This window comes from Electrona antarctica (genome assembly GCF_951216825.1).
Source record: "Electrona antarctica genome assembly, chromosome: 6".
NCBI classification, from domain to species: domain Eukaryota; kingdom Metazoa; phylum Chordata; class Actinopteri; order Myctophiformes; family Myctophidae; genus Electrona; species Electrona antarctica.
Genome location: NC_136811.1, coordinates 56,638,787 through 56,658,664, shown reverse-complemented (window position 1 = coordinate 56,658,664; position 19,878 = coordinate 56,638,787). Strand labels below are relative to the sequence as shown.

General features: G+C 46.0%; 1 protein-coding gene across 2 annotated transcripts; it reads left to right on the top strand.

Moving 5' to 3' along the window:
- Window positions 1-17,010, top strand: LOC306924770 (uncharacterized protein). 2 transcript variants are annotated; one of them, XM_079503404.1, is made up of 9 exons: window positions 35-57; window positions 209-299; window positions 4,635-4,868; window positions 6,070-6,172; window positions 7,275-7,468; window positions 10,144-10,332; window positions 12,036-12,389; window positions 14,033-14,305; window positions 16,312-17,010. In XM_079503404.1, the coding sequence occupies exons 2-9, from the start codon at window positions 273-275 to the stop codon at window positions 16,819-16,821; spliced, it is 1,884 nt and encodes a 627-aa protein (XP_079359530.1). In that variant the 5' UTR covers window positions 35-57; window positions 209-272; the 3' UTR covers window positions 16,822-17,010. The 2 variants fall into 2 exon arrangements, with proteins under 2 accessions (XP_079359531.1, XP_079359530.1); XM_079503405.1 differs by having other exon boundaries at window positions 1-299; window positions 10,147-10,332.
- Window positions 17,011-19,878: the final 2,868 nt, after the last annotated feature.

Sequence of the window (19,878 nt, the reverse complement as noted above, 5' to 3'; positions counted from 1 at the left end):
AGATCGTCCACTGGAGGGGCTTATATCTGCTGACGGAACAGAGCAGCTGTTTACGACGTACGTGGTGACGGAATATTTTCTACAGGATTATTAATAGTAATAAGAGAACATGGAGAACATGGACATTGAACGGACTATTATCAACATGAATGAATAGTCCTCTGTCTCTCTGTCTCTGTCTGTCTGTCTGTCTGTCTGTGTGTAACAGGGTTGATGTCATGGAGGAGTCCAATGAATGCAGATTATAGTCTGCATTGTGTGTTTATGACTTTATGGACAAAGACAGACGCGCTGAGAGTGTAAGTATGTATGGAACTGTAGGCCTGCATGCATTACATTACATTAGGCCTACTGTATTGTACTGTACATTACATTAGCATGCTGTAGGCCTACAGATGTGCCAGCACTTAAGGCTTAATTTCCTGTAGGCTACTTTTCCTGCATTTCTTTCTGGAAATACTTCATGTTTTGTTTTCCCAATTGCTTCACTGTTCTCACTGTTAAGCCTTGCTTTATGTTCCTGAAAACAAGTGTGACTTTTTGACACTTCTTTTCATTGTATATATACAGTAAATAGTATTCATAACACTTGCGAATGCCCTCCTTTCTGAGGCTTTCTCACTGAGAAAGTTCTCAAATGGCACATCTGTATAGTGTAGTCCTAGTATACATGCAGTTAATCTAAATGCTTTAGATTATTACTATCATTACTTTGACAGCTGTGTCTCAGTCATGGAATTGTGGGCAGAGATAGTGGGCACCCTGAGACATTGAGGGCAGTGGGCAGAGATAGTGGGCACCCTGGGACATTGTGGGCAGAGGGCAGAGATAGTTGGCACCCTGGGACATTGTGGGCAGAGGACAGAGATAGTGGGCACCCTGGGCATTGTGGGCAGAGGACAGAGATAGTGGGCACCCTGGGCATTGTGGGCAGAGGGCAGAGATAGTGGGCACCCTGGGCATTGAGGGCAGAGGGCAGAGATAGTGGGCACCCTGGGACATTGTGGGCAGAGATAGTGGGCACCCTGGACATTGAGGGCATAGATAGTGGGCATTGTGGGCATAGATAGTGGGCACCCTGGGCATTGAGGGCAGAGATAGTGGGCATTGTGGGCATAGATAGTGGGCACCCTGGGCATTGAGGGCAGAGATAGTGGGCACCCTGGGACATTGTGGGCAGAGATAGTGGGCACCCTGGGCATTGTGGGCATTGATAGTGGGCACCCTGGGCATTGAGGGCAGAGATAGTGGGCACCCTGGGACATTGTGGGCAGAGATAGTGGGCACCCTGGGCATTGTGGGCAGAGGGCAGAGATAGTGGGCACCCTGGGCATTGAGGGTTGAGGTTAGCTGCTTTTAGCAGACAGTTTGACGGTCCAATGGAGTTAAGACGTTTTGTCACAACTAAGCTTTTTACTACTTTCCATTGGTTCAATATTTTCGAAACAACACACAGACGTAAAGGGTGTTCAATAGCACTGATTTATGAAACAACACACAGACGTAAAGGGTGTTCAATAGCACTGATTTATGAAACAACACACAGACGTAAAGGGTGTTCAATAGGACTGATTTATGAAACAACACACAGACGTAAAGGGGGTTCAATAGCACTGATTTATGAAACGACACACAGACGTGAAGGGTGTTCAATAGCACTGATTTATGAAACAACACACAGACGTAAAGGGTGTTCAATAGCACTGATTTATGAAACAACACACAGACGTAAAGGGTGTTCAATATGACTGATTTATGAAACAACACACAGACGTAAAGGGTGTTCAATAGCACTGATTTATGAAACAACACACAGACGTAAAGGGTGTTCAATAGGACTGATTTATGAAACAACACACAGACGTAAAGGGGGTTCAATAGCACTGATTTATGAAACGACACACAGACGTGAAGGGTGTTCAATAGCACTGATTTATGAAACAACACACAGACGTAAAGGGTGTTCAATAGCACTGATTTATGAAACAACACAGACGTAAAGGGTGTTCAATATGACTGATTTATGAAACAACACACAGACGTAAAGGGTGTTCAATAGCACTGATTTATGAAACAACACACAGACGTAAAGGGTGTTCAATAGCACTGATTTATGAAACAACACACAGACGTAAAGGGTGTTCAATAGCACTGATTTATGAAACAACACACAGACGTAAAGGGGGTTCAATAGCACTGATTTATGAAACGACACACAGACGTGAAGGGTGTTCAATAGCACTGATTTATGAAACGACACACAGACGTGAAGGGTGTTCAATAGCACTGATTTATGAAACAACACACAGACGTAAAGGGTGTTCAATAGCACTGATTTATGAAACAACACACAGACGTAAAGGGTGTTCAATAGCACTGATTTATGAAACAACACACAGACGTAAAGGGTGTTCAATAGGACTGATTTATGAAACAACACACAGACGTAAAGGGTGTTCAATAGCACTGATTTATGAAACAACACACAGACGTAAAGGGTGTTCAATAGCACTGATTTATGAAACAACACACAGACGTAAAGGGTGTTCAATAGCACTGATTTATGAAACAACACACAGACGTAAAGGGTGTTCAATAGCACTGATTTATGAAACAACACACAGACGTAAAGGGTGTTCAATAGCACTGATTTATGAAACAACACACAGACGTAAAGGGTGTTCAATAGCACTGATTTATGAAACAACACACAGACGTAAAGGGTGTTCAATAGGACTGATTTATGAAACAACACACAGACGTAAAGGGTGTTCAATAGCACTGATTTATGAAACAACACACAGACGTAAAGGGTGTTCAATAGCACTGATTTATGAAACGACACACAGACGTAAAGGGTGTTCAATAGCACTGATTTATGAAACAACACACAGACGTAAAGGGTGTTCAATAGCACTGATTTATGAAACAACACACAGACGTAAAGGGTGTTCAATAGCACTGATTTATGAAACAACACACAGACGTAAAGGGTGTTCAATAGGACTGATTTATGAAACAACACACAGACGTAAAGGGTGTTCAATAGCACTGATTTATGAAACAACACACAGACGTAAAGGGTGTTCAATAGCACTGATTTATGAAACAACACACAGACGTAAAGGGTGTTCAATAGCACTGATTTATGAAACAACACACAGACGTAAAGGGTGTTCAATAGCACTGATTTATGAAACAACACACAGGCGTAAAGGGTGTTCAATAGCACTGATTTATGAAACAACATACAGACGTAAAGGGTGTTCAATAGGACTGATTTATGAAACAACACACAGACGTAAAGGGGGTTCAATAGCACTGATTTATGAAACAACACACAGACGTAAAGGGTGTTCAATAGGACTGATTTATGAAACAACACACAGACGTAAAGGGTGTTCAATAGGACTGATTTATGAAACAACACACAGACGTAAAGGGTGTTCAATAGCACTGATTTATGAAACAACACACAGACGTAAAGGGTGTTCAATAGGACTGATTTATGAAACAACACACAGACGTAAAGGGTGTTCAATAGCACTGATTTATGAAACAACACACAGACGTAAAGGGTGTTCAATAGCACTGATTTATGAAACAACACACAGACGTAAAGGGTGTTCAATAGCACTGATTTATGAAACAACACACAGACGTAAAGGGTGTTCAATAGCACTGATTTATGAAACAACACACAGACGTAAAGGGTGTTCAATAGGACTGATTTATGAAACAACACACAGACGTAAAGGGTGTTCAATAGCACTGATTTATGAAACAACACACAGACGTAAAGGGTGTTCAATAGCACTGATTAAAAAAGAAATAAATACATCAGAAACCTCAAAAATGGAGTTAGGTGGTTTCCTCCCAACAGCAACGATATGTTATGAGGTTTCAAACATTTAAAATTGGCTCTATATTTACAGTATAACTCTATATTTACAGTATAACTCTATATTTACAGCAACAAGAGGACATTCATCTGTAGCTAATGTAAAGTATCCACGGGATCTGTCAATAACTCTGGGGGGAAAGAAAGCCAAAATTGCCCAAATTGATGAAATCAATTAATTACCAGCTGCATTATTATTATTTGCGGGGGTCCGCTATAACTGCCTCTGTGTCAGTTTCAGCGCAGGAGTTTAGGTACTGGTAGGAACCAAAATGATCGAACATAGGTGTGTGTGTACTGTGTGTGTGTGTGTGTGTGTGTGCGTGTGCGTGTGCGCGTGCGTGCGTGTGTGCGTGTGTGTGTGTGTGTGTGTGTGTGTGTGTGTGTGTGTGTGTGTGTGTGTGTGTGTGTGTGTGTGTGTGTGTGTGCGGTGGCAGCGGTGGCCGAACGGTTTGCGGAGCGGTCTTGATACCGGAAGGTCGCCAGTTCGTATCCCCGGACCGGCACGTTCAAATTACCACCGCTGAAGTGCCCTTGAGCAAGGCATTGAACCACTACCATGAAATGTTCTATGAGCAGGGCCTGGCTGTAAACAAGTATCTGATGCTTAGTCCAGTTACCCTGGGTAAATATAGTAACTTTGCTTTGCGTGCGTGCGTGCGTGCGTGCGTGCGTGCGTGCGTGTGTGCGCGCGTGCGTGTGTGTGTGTGTCCATGCGTGTGTGTCCTTGCAGCATGGGCAGAGCTCCTGGCTGGACATGCAGCAGTTCATCGGGGACCTGTTGACGTCTGGGAGCAGCTCCGTCCACCCTCCGTCCGTCAGGGAGCTGCAGCAGCAGCAGCACCACCCGGACGGCCCCTTCCACCTGGCCTGGGGGGTGGCCGGGCCGGGGGCCGACGGCGTGGGGGCACTGAAGGGGGCCGGCCTGGCACCCATGACCCAGCCCAGGGCCTTACCCCAAACCCACGTACCGGTAGGTACCCCCATGCCCCAGGCCTTACCCCAAACCCACGTACCTGTAGGTACCCCCATGCCCCAGGCCAGGTCCTTACCCCAAACCCACGTACCGGTAGGTACCCCCATGACCCAGGCCAGGGCCTTACCCCAAACCCACGTACCGGTAGGTACCCCCATGACCCAGGCCAGGGCCTTACCCCAAACCCACGTACCGGTAGGTACCCCCATGCCCCAGCCCAGGGCCTTACCCCAAACCCACGTAGGTACCCCCCATGCCCCAGGCCAGGGCCTTACCCCAAACCCACGTACCGGTAGGTACCCCCATGCCCCAGCCCAGGGCCTTACCCCAAACCCACGTACCGGTAGGTACCCCCATGCCCCAGGCCAGGGCCTTACCCCTAACACACGTACCGGTAGCCCCCATGCCCCAGCCCAGGGCCTTACCCCAAACCCACGTAGGGCTGTCACGTTCACACATTTCACCCATTTAGGCCTGACGTCGAAATCTAAAAAAGATTCTTCTAAATCCTCACAGTTTTCTGAAATACTTTATGTTTCTATATCAGTGGTGCTCAATATTTCATGTCAAGGACCCCAAAAATTACATGTATTTTGCCACCGACCCCCATCTGAAAATGGGTTATTCCAGGAACCTCTCAGAAGCAAAGATTTGAGTTAAAAACGTTCGCTCTGAAAGAATATATATGCGCCACATTTTCAAGATTTTTCTAAAAATCAACAAACAAGCTTGTAGATCTGCTATTTTTCAATAGCTAAAGTATAACAATGCTTAAAACACCAAAAGGGGTTACTGTCCATGCAGAATGGCTGGGTTAAAACTCTTTCACTGCCAACTACAAGAATTGTCGTAGTTTCCCTCTACACCAGTCCGCTGCCAACTACGAGATATCTCGTAGATTAAGCTTTATTATATCAAATATAAAACGGTTTCTCTGACAATCTACTTTTAACACTTGCCCAGTTGCTTGGCATTCTTACAATGTAGGTCTGCGATCGAGGAAAGCGATCAGTCTTAAAAGCAGTCTTAAAGCTTGTAGATCAGCTAATTTAGCCTTTTCTATATAACATTTTTCAACATGGACACGATCGTGACGATCACGACAAAATAATCGCGACGATCTCAAAACATTGTGATTAAGGCGACTATCATATGCACTAACTGTGACCATCCTACCCTACGCCCCCTGCAGGACAAGAGCGGTCCGGCAGCACTCGGCCGACAGACGCAGTCGGGGGCGGCGGATCGGAGTGGACAGACGAGAGACAGACGAGGAGGAGGAGGAGGAGGAGACGGTGAGTAGGAGAATGAGGAGGAGGAGGAGGAGGAGGGGGGGGCGGTGAGTAGGAGAATGAGGAGGAGGAGGGGGGGGGCGGTGAGTAGGAGGAGGAGGAGGAGGAGGAGGAGGAGGGGGGGCGGTGAGTAGGAGAATGAGGAGGAGGAGGAGGAGGAGGGGGGGACGGTGAGGAGGAGGAGGAGGAGCAGGAACCCCTCCCCTCCCTCAGGACAGGAACCCCTTTTGGTGTTTTAAGCATTACTAGAGAGGTGCCCGGGGGGGGCAGTGCCCGTGGGCCCCTGCATGGGCAGGGGCCCTGCCCGGAGCGTGGGCAGAGGACTTTTGTAGCGGTTCTGGACAAACGTGGGTGTGGCAGACTTGATACCGGGCACTGCACTTATATCGTGATGTCAGAACCTTTTATGCCCATGTATGGAGTTCTTTGTCAGGCATGCCCAAATATGGAGTCTGGCCCGGGCAGAGGCCTTGTGATGTCAGCGGTGGCGTGGTCAGAGGCCTTTTGTGGCGGTTCTGGACAACCGTGGGTCCGACCGACTCGACACCGGGCACTGCAGTCCCTGTGGGGGTGTGGAACGCGTGTGTAGATTTTGAAGTCGGTGGGGCGAACGGTTCTCGAGTTACATGGATTACAGACGTACAGACGTACACACAGATGCTGTGTGTAAAAATAGCAGATCTACAAGCTCATAGCGCGGCACTGAGTGCCGCGCTATGAGCTTGTAGATCTGCTATTTTTTTTAAATCATCAAAATGTGGCGCAGATCTTTGAATATATAGGTATTCTTTCAGAGCGAACGTTTTTAACTTAAATCTTTGCTTTTGGGGGGAGTCCCTGGAACAACGTGTTTTGAGATTGGTTGACACAGAAAACATATATAGGGTTTTTCAGAAACTGTGGGGATTCAGAAGGCCTCTGTAGAATCGTCCTCTGCAGGTCTAAATGGATTCACTTCTAAGCCTGTTGTGTTCTTCCTGCCCTCGCTGCTTCCTTCCTGCCCTCGCTGCTTCCTTCCTGCCCTCGCTGCTTCCTTCCTGCCCTCGCTGCTTCCTTCCTGCCCTCGCTGCTTCCTTCCTGCCCTCGCTGCTTCCTTCCTGCCCAGGCGAGCACCATGGCTGCACGTGTCCAGGCTGTCCCTTCTCGTCCTCGGCTCCCGTCTTTGAGACGTTGAGACCCAGACAGCCGTCCCGCTCCGCTGCCCCTCTGAGCCTCATGGCCCTTCCCGTCCAGGACCCCTCGGAGCCCTGCAGCAGCACCTCCCCCAGCCACCCCGAGACCCCCCGCCCCCCCGGACAGGTTACGTATTCATTATGCGTGTCATTGGTTGGGTTGCTTTATCCCTCGCTCTGTTTTTCTTTCTGTCCCCCGTGCACAAAATGTCCGCAACACATTAAAGGAGAATTCCACACTAAAAGGCTTTCTTACCTTTCTTTGTAATTGTTACGTCCCCACCAAAGAGGTCCAGGCGTTATTTTGTGCAAAAGCTCCTTATTGGCTATTTCCCTACCATAAGCCCTAAATGAATTGCATTGAATTGAATGAGAATTGAATGGGGCTATGGGGTGTTGTGCTACTTTGCTTATTTCCATTTATCAAAATTATTATTTTTTTGTATATATCCTCTCTTCATAATGTAAATAATATCCCAAGCGGCACACTTTACTACTTATTTCTATGGAAATAAGCGAATTAGCACAACACCCCATAGCCCCATTCAATTCCCATTCAATTCAATGCAATTCATTGGGTAGGGGAAATAGCCAATAAGGAGTTTGTGCACGAAATAACACCTGGACCTCTTTGGTGGGGACGTAACGACTACAAAGAAAGGTAAGAAAGCCTTCTAGCATGGAATTCTCCTTTAAATGCCATTGACAATGAAGGGAGAAATTGACGTCATCTTGTCCCCCACACGTCTCATTTTTGCCATCGACAAATTAGGTCAAATGTCCGACGTAAATTTGTGGCAACAGGCATTCTGATTGGCCAGTATGAGATGATGCATGATGATGTACGATGATAAGAGCGCCCCTCACTTCACACGGGTGTGATTATTTACCTCACTTTTTGTTTTCAACGTCAGTTTGGTTTTCATTTGGTCTCCAAAGCGGTTTAGTGGTTTATTCAATTATTTCTGTACAATTTAAAGATGGAGTGCCGTGATTTTTTTCTCCCCCTAAAACACAGTCATCAGGTCATCAGGTATTGTGGTTATACTAGGAGGAAGATTGATGTGGCCACAACCACCAGTTTATTAACACTCTGGCCGGCGAAGACGGAGGTCTCCGTCCTATTAAATAATTACACCCAACGCCCAGGACGGAGATTAATCAAGAGAACATTACTCATTTCATAACAGAGCGCACCTCTCTACAGGCTGGGAGCGCCTGTTGCTCTACAGGCTGGGAGCGCCTGTTGCTCTACAGGCTGGGAGCGCCTGTTGCTCTACAGGCTGGGAGCGCCTGTTGCTCTACAGGCTGGGAGCGCCTGTTGCTCTACAGGCTGGGAGCGCCTGTTGCTCTACAGGCTGGGAGCGCCTGTTGGGCAACAGGCTGGGAGCGCCTGTTGCTCTACAGGCTGGGAGCGCCTGTTGCTCTACAGGATGGGAGCGCCTGTTGGGCAACAGGCTGGGAGCGCCTGTTGCTCTACAGGCTGGGAGCGCCTGTTGCTCTACAGGCTGGGAGCGCCTGTTGCTCTACAGGCTGGGAGCGCCTGTTGCTCTACAGGCTGGGAGCGCCTGTTGGGCAACAGGCTGGGAGCGCCTGTTGCTCTACAGGCTGGGAGCGCCTGTTGCTCTACAGGATGGGAGCGCCTGTTGGGCAACAGGCTGGGAGCGCCTGTTGCTCTACAGGCTGGGAGCGCCTGTTGCTCTACAGGCTGGGAGCGCCTGTTGCTCTACAGGATGGGAGCGCCTGTTGGGCAACAGGCTGGGAGCGCCTGTTGCTCTACAGGCTGGGAGCGCCTGTTGCTCTACAGGCTGGGAGCGCCTGTTGCTCTACAGGCTGGGAGCGCCTGTTGCTCTACAGGCTGGGAGCGCCTGTTGCTCTACAGGCTGGGAGCGCCTGTTGCTCTACAGGCTGGGAGCGCCTGTTGCTCTACAGGCTGGGAGCGCCTGTTGGGCAACATTCAATGTCATTTCAAGGCTAGTCCGTCATCCAAAGTGGTCCAGCTGCATTTTAATGGATGGGATCAAAAATCTTAAAACCGTGAATAACTCTAAATCAATGATTCCAATTCTAACAAAAGATCGGCTCACCGCGGTCCCGATGCTTGTCGTGCTAGAAGTAATCATACCTCAGGTGGTTGTCGATCCTCTCGGGGGGTCTTTTGGCTACATGCTATTATATCTAGCACTAACCAAGACGGCGTCGTGTCACCTTGAAATGGGCTCTGAAGCTGCAAATCGCTGGGCGCACGGATTTAATGGTTCCACATACTCCTGGGCGATAGGAGTGTTCACATGGGGTAGGGCAATTAAGTTTCAAAAAGCTCAAAGAAAATGTGAAACTAGCCGATCTACAAACTCAAAACCTTGTCGCATCGCGAGCTTCTAGATCGGCTATTTTCACTTTGTTTGAAGAAATACTTTTGATAACAGGGATTATTACTGGCAAAGAATCCAAGAAGACTTGCCCACTGAGCATGTTTATGGTCTAATAGAAGTCTAATATTCGTCTAAAGGGCCGTCTAAAAATGCGATAAAAAACGTCTAAAAATGAAAGATTTTTCTTAGATTAGACGTTGGTTAGCGGTTGTTTAAACGTCTATATATAGACGGTCTATATATAGACGTTTAAACAACCGCTAATCAACGTCTAAAAAACATTTTTAGCCGTTTTTTAGCGCAATTTTAGACGCACGTCTAATAGCCGGCTATTGCTCAGTGGGTTTTCCACCCCAAATACTCATCTTGTGTATGAAACAGGCCTACTGACATGAGACTAAAACAATAATAATTATTATCTCTCCAGCAGACGCAGGACAAGGACCCCCGGGGGGACCCCCACAGCCCGGGCCAGGCTTCAGGCCAGACGTCCGAGGAGGGCTCTGGGTCCCCGGCCCACCTGCCCCAGCCCCCCCACCACCACCACCACCACCACCTGCCCATGCTCCCCTGTCTGTGTAGCCTGCAGAGCTGTGCCCAGCTGCTGGGGCAAATGGTAGGTCCGTTATTTAATTATCATCATATGATACAGCTGCTGGAGCAAATGGTAGGTCCCTGATTTAATTATCATCATATGATACAGCTGCTGGGGCAAATGGTAGGTCCCTTATTTAATTATCATCATATGATACAGCTGCTGGGGCAAATGGTAGGTCGCTGATTTAATTATCATCATATGATACAGCTGCTGGGGCAAATGATAGGTCCCTTATTTAATTATCATCATATGATACAGCTGCTGGGGCAAATGGTAGGTCCCTGATTTAATTATCATCATACAGCTGCTGGGGCAAATGGTAGGTCCCTTATTTAATTATCATCATATGATACAGCTGCTGGGGCAAATGGTAGGTCCCTGATTTAATTATCATCATACAGCTGCTGGGGCAAATGGTAGGTCCCTTATTTAATTATCATCATATGATACAGCTGCTGGGGCAAATGGTAGGTCCCTGATTTAATTATCATCATACAGCTGCTGGGGCAAATGGTAGGTCCCTTATTTAATTATCATCATATGATACAGCTGCTGGGGCAAATGGTAGGTCCATGATTTAAATATCATCATATGATACAGCTGCTGGGGCAAATGGTAGGTCCCTTATTTAATTATCATCATATGATACAGCTGCTGGGGCAAATGGTAGGTCCCTTATTTAATTATCATCATATGATACAGCTGCTGGGGCAAATGGTAGGTCCCTGATTTAATTATCATCATATGATACAGCTGCTGGGGCAAATGGTAGGTCGCTGATTTAATTATCATCATATGATACAGCTGCTGGGGCAAATGGTAGGTCCCTTATTTAATTATCATCATATGATACAGCTGCTGGGGCAAATGGTAGGTCCCTGATTTCATTATCATCATATGATACAGCTGCTGGGGCAAATGGTAGGTCCCTGATTTCATTATCATCATATGATACAGCTGCTGGGGCAAATGGTAGGTCCCTGATTTAATTATCATCATATGATACAGCTGCTGGGGCAAATGGTAGGTCCCTGATTTCATTATCATCATATGATACAGCTGCTGGGGCAAATGGTAGGTCCCTGATTTCATTATCATCATATGATACAGCTGCTGGGGCAAATGGTAGGTCCCTGATTTCATTATCATCATATGATACAGCTGCTGGGGCAAATGGTAGGTCCCTTATTTCATTATCATCATATTATACAGCTGCTGGGGCAAATGGTAGGTCCCTGATTTCATTATCATCATATGATACAGCTGCTGGGGCAAATGGTAGGTCCCTGATTTCATTATCATCATATGATACAGCTGCTGGGGCAAATGGTAGGTCCCTGATTTAATTATCATCATATGATACAGCTGCTGGGGCAAATGGTAGGTCCCTGATTTAATTATCATCATATGATACAGCTGCTGGGGCAAATGGTAGGTCCCTGATTTAATTATCATCATATGATACAGCTGCTGGGGACCCTTATTTACATGTGTTCCGACGGTCATGAAATTCCTGGAAATATTTTGTAAGTAGAAAGAACCTTTTCCAGTCCTGAAAAAGTTTTGGAATTTATCAAGGGTCCTGGAAAAAAAATATGTGGATATGCATCGTTCAGCTATTGTTGTCGGCTATTGATAAAAAAAAATAAACATTGTTTAGCACATGTATAACATTACACAAAATATGTAAAGAGTCTCTGCTAAATGCCTTTTCTCACCAGGAGGGGGCAGACTCGTCGCACGGCCGCCACCACTTCCACCCGTGTGCGTTCGCCGCCTGCCTGCCGTGCCCCGCCCAGCTCTCCGCCCACCACCACGGCAGAGCGCGCGCCCCACCGCAGCCCGCCTTCCCCTGCTACACCTTCGCCGCCTGCCCCCACCTGTGCCAGCGCCAGCAGCATCATCATCATCATCACGGCGGCGGGGAGCAGCGGGCGCAGGTCGGAGTGGCGGGTGGCGCCGCCGGTCGGAGCGCCTCCACCTCGCTGCCACACCCCTGCATGCATTGCCCCGCCTCCTTCGCCCGGCCCTCGCAGCTCCTGCAGCACCAGCGCTCCGAGCACGCCAACAAGCAGGTAACAGTATCACCAGTGTTGTTTTTGGCAGCACATTTCTATTTTAGTTTTAGTCATAGTCTCTTGAATAGTTTTCACTTAGTTTTAGTCACATTTTAGTCACCTGGAAGTGTTAGTTTAGTTTTAGTCGACTAAATGTCATGAGATTTTAGTCGACTAAATCTACAGGTGATTTAGTCGACTAAAATGTGTTTTGGTGGGCCTTTGCCGTCGTAATGACTGATTTTACACTTGCTGAAAATAGCCGATCTACAAGCTCACAACGCGCCGCGCTGCGCCGCGTTGTGAGCTTGTAGATCGGCTATTTTCAGCATGCAAACAAGTGTAAAATGACTTCTACTGGATATCTTGTCCACTAGTCCCTTCCTAACATTTTAGTCTAGTTTTTATTTGTTGACGAAAAAGTCAGTATATTTAGTCTTAGTTTTAGTCATCATAGCTTAGTTTTCATTTAGTTTCCATTTAGTTTTTGAGAGTGAAAAAAGGTAGTCGACGAACATTTTTCGTCTTAGTTTTAGTCGACGAAATCAACACTGAGTGTCACCAGCGCTCCGAGCACGCCAACAAGCAGGTAACGGTGTCACTCGGTCCAGAGAGACACATTGCATTATCCCCTGTCGGGCATCGTATTTCAACTTTTTTTCCATTTTTTCTACAAGCTCAAAATGCGTTCCACTGTGCCGTGTTTTGAACTTGTAGATCTGCTATTTTTGCTATATTTTAATTGGCATCCTGAATTATTATTATTTTTCCTCTTTTATATATATATATTGGAATCATGAAATATTAATTTAAGTTTTAGTTTAATTTCAAATGCATTTAGTTATACTTTATGAACTTAAATACAAATACACTTTTTGAATATTGCTACTAATAGAAGTATTTGGATATTAGCCTGCGGGTGTGGCCCCCAGGCCCCAATTATCGTTGGATAAGATGTTGTCCACAATTCCATGTTGGTACCATTAAGAGACATAACAGGCAAATTATAGAACAATTCTTCTACAATCTCTAATTGTGTAGACTTCTTATAAATTAAGTAATAGAGATGTTTTAACAATAATTTTACTCTGATAAGGGTCCATTTGGTTACCAACTCTCTATCATGTAATGGAATATATATTCTTTCACAGCAAACGTTTTTAACTCATAACTTTGCTTATATTTTACATATTTTCAAATGGGGGGGTCCCTGGAACAACATATTTTCAAATGGGGGGGTCCCTGGAACAACATATTTTCAAATGGGGGGGGGTCCCTGGAACAACATATTTTCAAATGGGGGGGTCGCTGGAACAACATATTTTCAAATGGGGGGGGGGGGGGGGGGTCCCTGGAACAACATATTTTCAAATGGGGGGGTCCCTGGAACAACATATTTTCAAATGGGGGGGGGGGGGTCCCTGGAACAACATATTTTCAAATGGGGAGGTCGGCAGTCAAATACAGATAATTCCTTGACATGAAATAGTTTGAGAACCACTGCTATGGGAACATAGGTTAGGTGAGAACCACTGATATGGGAACATAGGTTAGGTGAGAACCACTGATATGAGAACATAGGTTTCTCAGAAAACTGTCAGGATTTAGAAGACATTGGTTAAAGGGTTAACTGTAGCGTCTCCTCCTCTCCATGCATGCAGGGCGGGTTCATCTGCACGGAGTGCGGCCGCTCCTTCAACTCCCACAGCAACCTGCGCATCCACCTCAACGTGCACACGGGCGCGCGGCCCTACGCCTGCGCTGACTGCGGCAAGAGCTTCAGCCAGTCGGGGGCGCTGAAGATCCACCGGCGCACGCACACCGGCGAGCGGCCGTACGCCTGCAACTACTGCGGCCGAGGCTTCCCCCACCTGGCCGGGGTGCGGGCGCACCAACGCACCCACACGGGAGAGAAACCCTATCACTGTAACCAGGTGTGTATAATATATAGAGAGAAACCCTATTGCTGTAACCAGGTGCCTATAATATAGAGAGAAACCCTATCACTGTAACCAGGTGTGTATAATATAGAGAGAAACCCTATCACTGTAACCAGGTGTGTATACTAGATAGAGAGAACCCCTATCGCTGTAACCAGGTGTGTATAATATAGAGAAAAACCCTATCGCTGTAACCAGGTGTGTATAATATAGAGAAAAACCCTATCGCTGTAACCAGGTGTGTATAATATAGAGAAAAACCCTATCGCTGTAACCAGGTGTATATATAGAGAGAAACCCTATCACTGTAACCAGGTGTGTATAATATATAGAGAGAAACCCTATCGCTGTATGTATAATATATAGAGAGAAACCCTATCGCTGTAACCAGGTGCGTATAATATAGAGAGAAACCCTATCGCTGTAACCAGGTGCGTATTATACAGAGAAAACCCTATCGCTGTAACCAGGTGCCTATAATATAGAGAGAAACCCTATCGCTGTAACAAGGTGTGTATAATATAGAGAGAAACCCTATCACTGCAGCCAGGTTTGTAATGTAGAGCACCAACGTCTGACTGGTTGGTGGTTTTTCTCCCCATTCTGAATTCCCATAGACTGTTCTTCATGTCATTGGCAGTAAATAACATAATTCCTGCTAACATATATCATTTGTGAGCAATGCTGAGCCTTAAAATGAGCTCATTTATGTCTCTTCAAAGGGCTTGTATGTCCCGACATCCCTTTACTGCAGGCAGCTCGGGAGTCGGGGGGACAAGGCGAATTTATTTTATTATCATCACCGCCTTCACTGTAAAGATGGTTGGTTGGTTTGACCATCTTTACAGCCTTCACTGTAAAGATGGTTGGTTGGTTTGACCATCTTTACAGCCTTCACTGTAAAGATGGTTGGTTGGTTGGACCATCTTTACAGCCTTCACTGTAAAGATGGTTGGTTGGTTTGACCATCTTTACAGCCTTCACTGTAAAGATGGTTGGTTGGTTGGACCATCTTTACAGCCTTCACTGTAAAGATGGTTGGTTGGTTTGACCATCTTTACAGCCTTCACTGTAAAGATGGTTGGTTGGTTGGACCATCTTTACAGCCTTCACTGTAAAGATGGTTGGTTGGTTTGACCATCTTTACAGCCTTCACTGTAAAGATGGTTGGTTGGTTGGACCATCTTTACAGCCTTCACTGTAAAGATGGTTGGTTGGTTGGACCATCTTTACAGCCTTCACTGTAAAGATGGTTGGTTGGTTGGACCATCTTTACAGCCTTCACTGTAAAGATGGTTGGTTGGTTTGACCATCTTTACAGCCTTCACTGTAAAGATGGTTGGTTGGTTGGACCATCTTTACAGCCTTCACTGTAAAGATGGTTGGTTGGTTGGACCATCTTTACAGCCTTCACTGTAAAGATGGTTGGTTGGTTGGACCATCTTTACAGCCTTCACTGTAAAGATGGTTGGTTGGTTGGACCATCTTTACAGCCTTCACTGTAAAGATGGTTGGTTGGTTGGACCATCTTTACAGCCTTCACTGTAAAGATGGTTGGTTGGTTGGACCATCTTTACAGTGAAGGTGGGGATGATAATAAAATAAATAAATAAATATAGTGTATACTGTTAAAATTGGTCCCTGAATCTGACGTCATGTTGGGCAGAATGTGAGAGAGTCCATTCAGACACGCCCATTCAGAAAAACTCAGAATTCTCAATGAAGGTCTGTGTGTGGAAAAAAACAACTTTTATGGGTGTAACAATAGCCTACACTGGGGAACCTAAAAACACAGGAATTCTTGAAAAATGTCAAATTCATGGTGGAGCCCCTTTAAGTAGGCTACATTTGAATGCCAATCCTTTTGTACTTTTACACAATAAGTACATTTTGAATTCCGGACTTTAAAAAAATACTTGTAACGGAGTAGTTCCATATCGCAGTATTGATACTTTTACTTAAGTAAAAACATTGAGTTCTCTTTCCCCCCCCCCCTGCAGTGCGGCAAGTGTTTCACGCAGTCGGGCGCTCTGAAGATCCACGTCCGCATCCACACGGGCGAGCGTCCGTTTGTCTGCAGCCTGTGTGGCAAGGCCTTCTCCAACCGCTCCGGCATCCGCTTCCACTACCGAGCCGTGCACGCCATGCTCCCCGAGCCCGCCGGCACCGGCCTGGGCACGCCCGGGCGGCCCAGGGGGGCCACCGCGTCTTCTCCTTCTTCTTCTTCGTTCCGGAGCGGCGACCCTCCGGGTTCCAGCAGAGCTCCCGGTCCCGGTTCGGGCTCCGCTGACGACAGGAAGCCCCGGGCGGCTGTGCGGGGGGCGGCGGGGGCGGCGAGGCCGGGGCTGCCCTATGCCTGCGAGGACTGTGGGCTGTGCTTCAAGGACGCTCCGTCCAGGAACGCACATCAGGCCCTCACCCACTACTCTGATGGGGGAGGAGGAGGGGGAGGAGGAGGAGGAGAGGGAGGGGAGACGCCACTGGACGCACAGAGGCACGCTAACGAGTAGTCTGACCATCACAGACAGACTGGACCCTATTTAGACCTGAGAACCGATTCTACTAATGTCTTCTAAATCATGACAGTTTTCTGAAAAACCTCATGTTTCTATGTCAGTGGTTCTGAAAGGGTTAAAACCCTATGTTTCTATGTCAGTGGTGCTCAAACTATTACATGTCAAGGACCCCCAGGAGTCATTTGTAATGGACTAGAAAACCGCAGGTTTTCTATTCCTGAAATGTACCATGCTATAATGGAAACCATCGTTCTTGAGATAATAAAAATCTAGTACATATATATATAAAAATAAATCTTGTTTAAAAACAACTGCCTAACGATGATGTCACTGGTGGACAGGTTTCTGAACTGCCCACAGCACTCCTATGAGACACAGACTGGTTTCTGAACTGACCACAGCCCTCCTATGAGACACAGACTGGTTCCTGAACTGCCCACAGCCCTCACAGACTGGTTCCTGAACTGCCCACAGCCCTCACAGACTGGTTCCTGAACTGCCCACAGCCCTCCTATGAGACACAGACTGAGTAGAAAAAAACGGTGGCATTTTATCATGAACATTTGTGAGGACCAATTATATGAAGATCGGTTGAAAAGTGGTGAAGTGGTCCTTTAAGCCAAGGAGTAGTCTCACCATCAGAGAAGTGGAGGAATTCATTGAGTGTGTGTGTGTGTGTGTGTGTGTGCGCGCGTGTGTGCTGTGTGTGTGGTTTAAATTCTGTTTAAACCTCTTAAGTGACGGACAGACTGAAAACTGATGTTCGGGCGCCATCTAGTGACCGTCAGCAGACACTGCGTGATGATGGTATGGGTGTAAAATGAATTATTATTAAAAAAATAAAAAAGGTCCGTCCATGCGTTCAATCAAAGTTCGTTAGTATCGCAGCCAGGGGTCAGGGGTCATCAACATGTCCATACAGGGGTCATCAAAAGGCCGTACAAGGGTCATCACATCCATACAAGGACAAATGTGTCTTCTTTCTACCATTATAATGTTCTTATTTTGATCATAAGACCCAATTACTAGAGATGTCCCGATACTCATACTGTATCGGTATCGGAAACCCTTTTTTTTGATTGATTGATTGAAAAATGTATTAACAGTTTGCAGAATTACAGTACATTTCAAGCACAAACTCAATACAAAGGCTGTTAACTGTGAGTGGACGACCCAATTAAGCATTACACTTGTTTCCAATAGGGTCCACCATGTTCAAATCATCAAAAACATTTAGAGACGTACAAATAGACACTTCTATATAGACAAAGAACAGAACAGGAATTCATCATAAAGGTGGTAAAAAGGGAAAAGAAACATATACAGTGAGGGAAAAAAAGGGGTGGGCGGTGGGGGGGATTCACGTTCAGCTCCGTTCATTTGTTTGTTTTACAATTTACAATTTACAATTTAGGCATTTAGCAGACGCTCTTAATCCAGAGCGACTTACATTAAGCAAGAACAAAAAGCATGGGAATACATCACATATGTAAAATACATTTATCGCGAAACATGCGTAAGCTAAGAACGTGACTAGAACATATCTATATAATGACACTATACATATAAACTATAACTAGAACATATCTATATAATGACACTATACATATAAACTATACATATATGCTATACGATGCTGTACATATATACTATGAAGTGCTATGACTATATACAATGCACTTATTGTGCTGTCTACATGACATGCACGTTTTCCTTGGAGGAGCTGCGTTGGGTCCCCAAGTCGGCTCCGTGGCCATACCTTGAGTTGGCTTAGGCCTATTTCTCATATCGGGTCATATCGGTATCGGCGAACATGCCAGTCTGAGCAGCGATCCGACACAGGGGTAAGGGGTTGAACACTATGGCAGGTAAATAAAATGTTGGGGTATGTGGAGTTTGGTTTCGAGTTGCCCAAACTGCAAGTGCACAATTTGAGTGAGGAGTCTGCTATAAACACAACACGAGATCACAACACTGCATGGTAATCGGTATCGGCTAACACAGAAATGGTGGTATCGGGATCGGGAACGAAAAACGTGTATCGGGACATCCCTACCAATTACGGTGATGTCAAAGTCTCCCGGTCTTCTTCGCAATATGTATGACACTGATTTACTATCACTCTATGGCAGGGGTGTCAAACTGGCCCAATGCGGCCCGCCGGCCATTTATTAAATCCTTCGCCACTAGGGGGCGCCAAAAGGCCCTGACCGCCACCATATATCTTTTATTTTATTTTATATATTTTTATTTTCTTCTAAAAAAAAGTTTTTTTTTTTTTTGTTTTACCATGTTATAAAACACGAAAAACACGTCCTTGGCGCTCCAGGACATCATGAAAAAGAAGTTAAATAAGTCCTTGGCGATGGATGAGTTAAAATGAATGAATGTTGAATGAATGTTGTCACTGATGGGCTCGTTAACAGTCTATTCAACTACTAGTTGAGTTGTTGTGGATTACTCTCCTCACACTCTGATACAGCAGGACATGGAGAGGCTAACCATAGTTGTTACAGCTCAGTAGAGTTTCATTTCCCTTACCAAGTGAGAGAGTGAAAGAGATGCAAAGTGTCAGATTTCATGATGGCTACATGCCAATTTGCCATTTTGGATATTTTTGATAAAATAATGATTGCATTTTTAACTATTTGAGTGGTTTATTGGGTCTTTTTTCCACATCTCATACCAAACGTCTTGTAGCCTACAACTGTCATACAAATAAAGTCAATTTATGTCAATAAACAGTCTAGAAAACAAAGCCAAGTATCAAGTAGTGTAAGTCAACCCATGTGAGCTGCAACTGGCCGCGGCCCTCATCAAGTCACCTTCCGCGCAATGTGGCCCTTGCCCCAAAATGAGTTTGACACCCCTGCTCTATGGCATAGTAGAGGTCCAACTATAGTAGCTATAGGCTATACTATTGGTTCTCAAATGTTCTATTTGCCAGGACCCCCTTAACTCTGAGAGTACAACGTGTTCCATTTGAACACTCTCAGAGTCACAGACCTGTTGCGGTCATTCAGCTCCTTACGTTAGTGGTTCCCAAAGTGG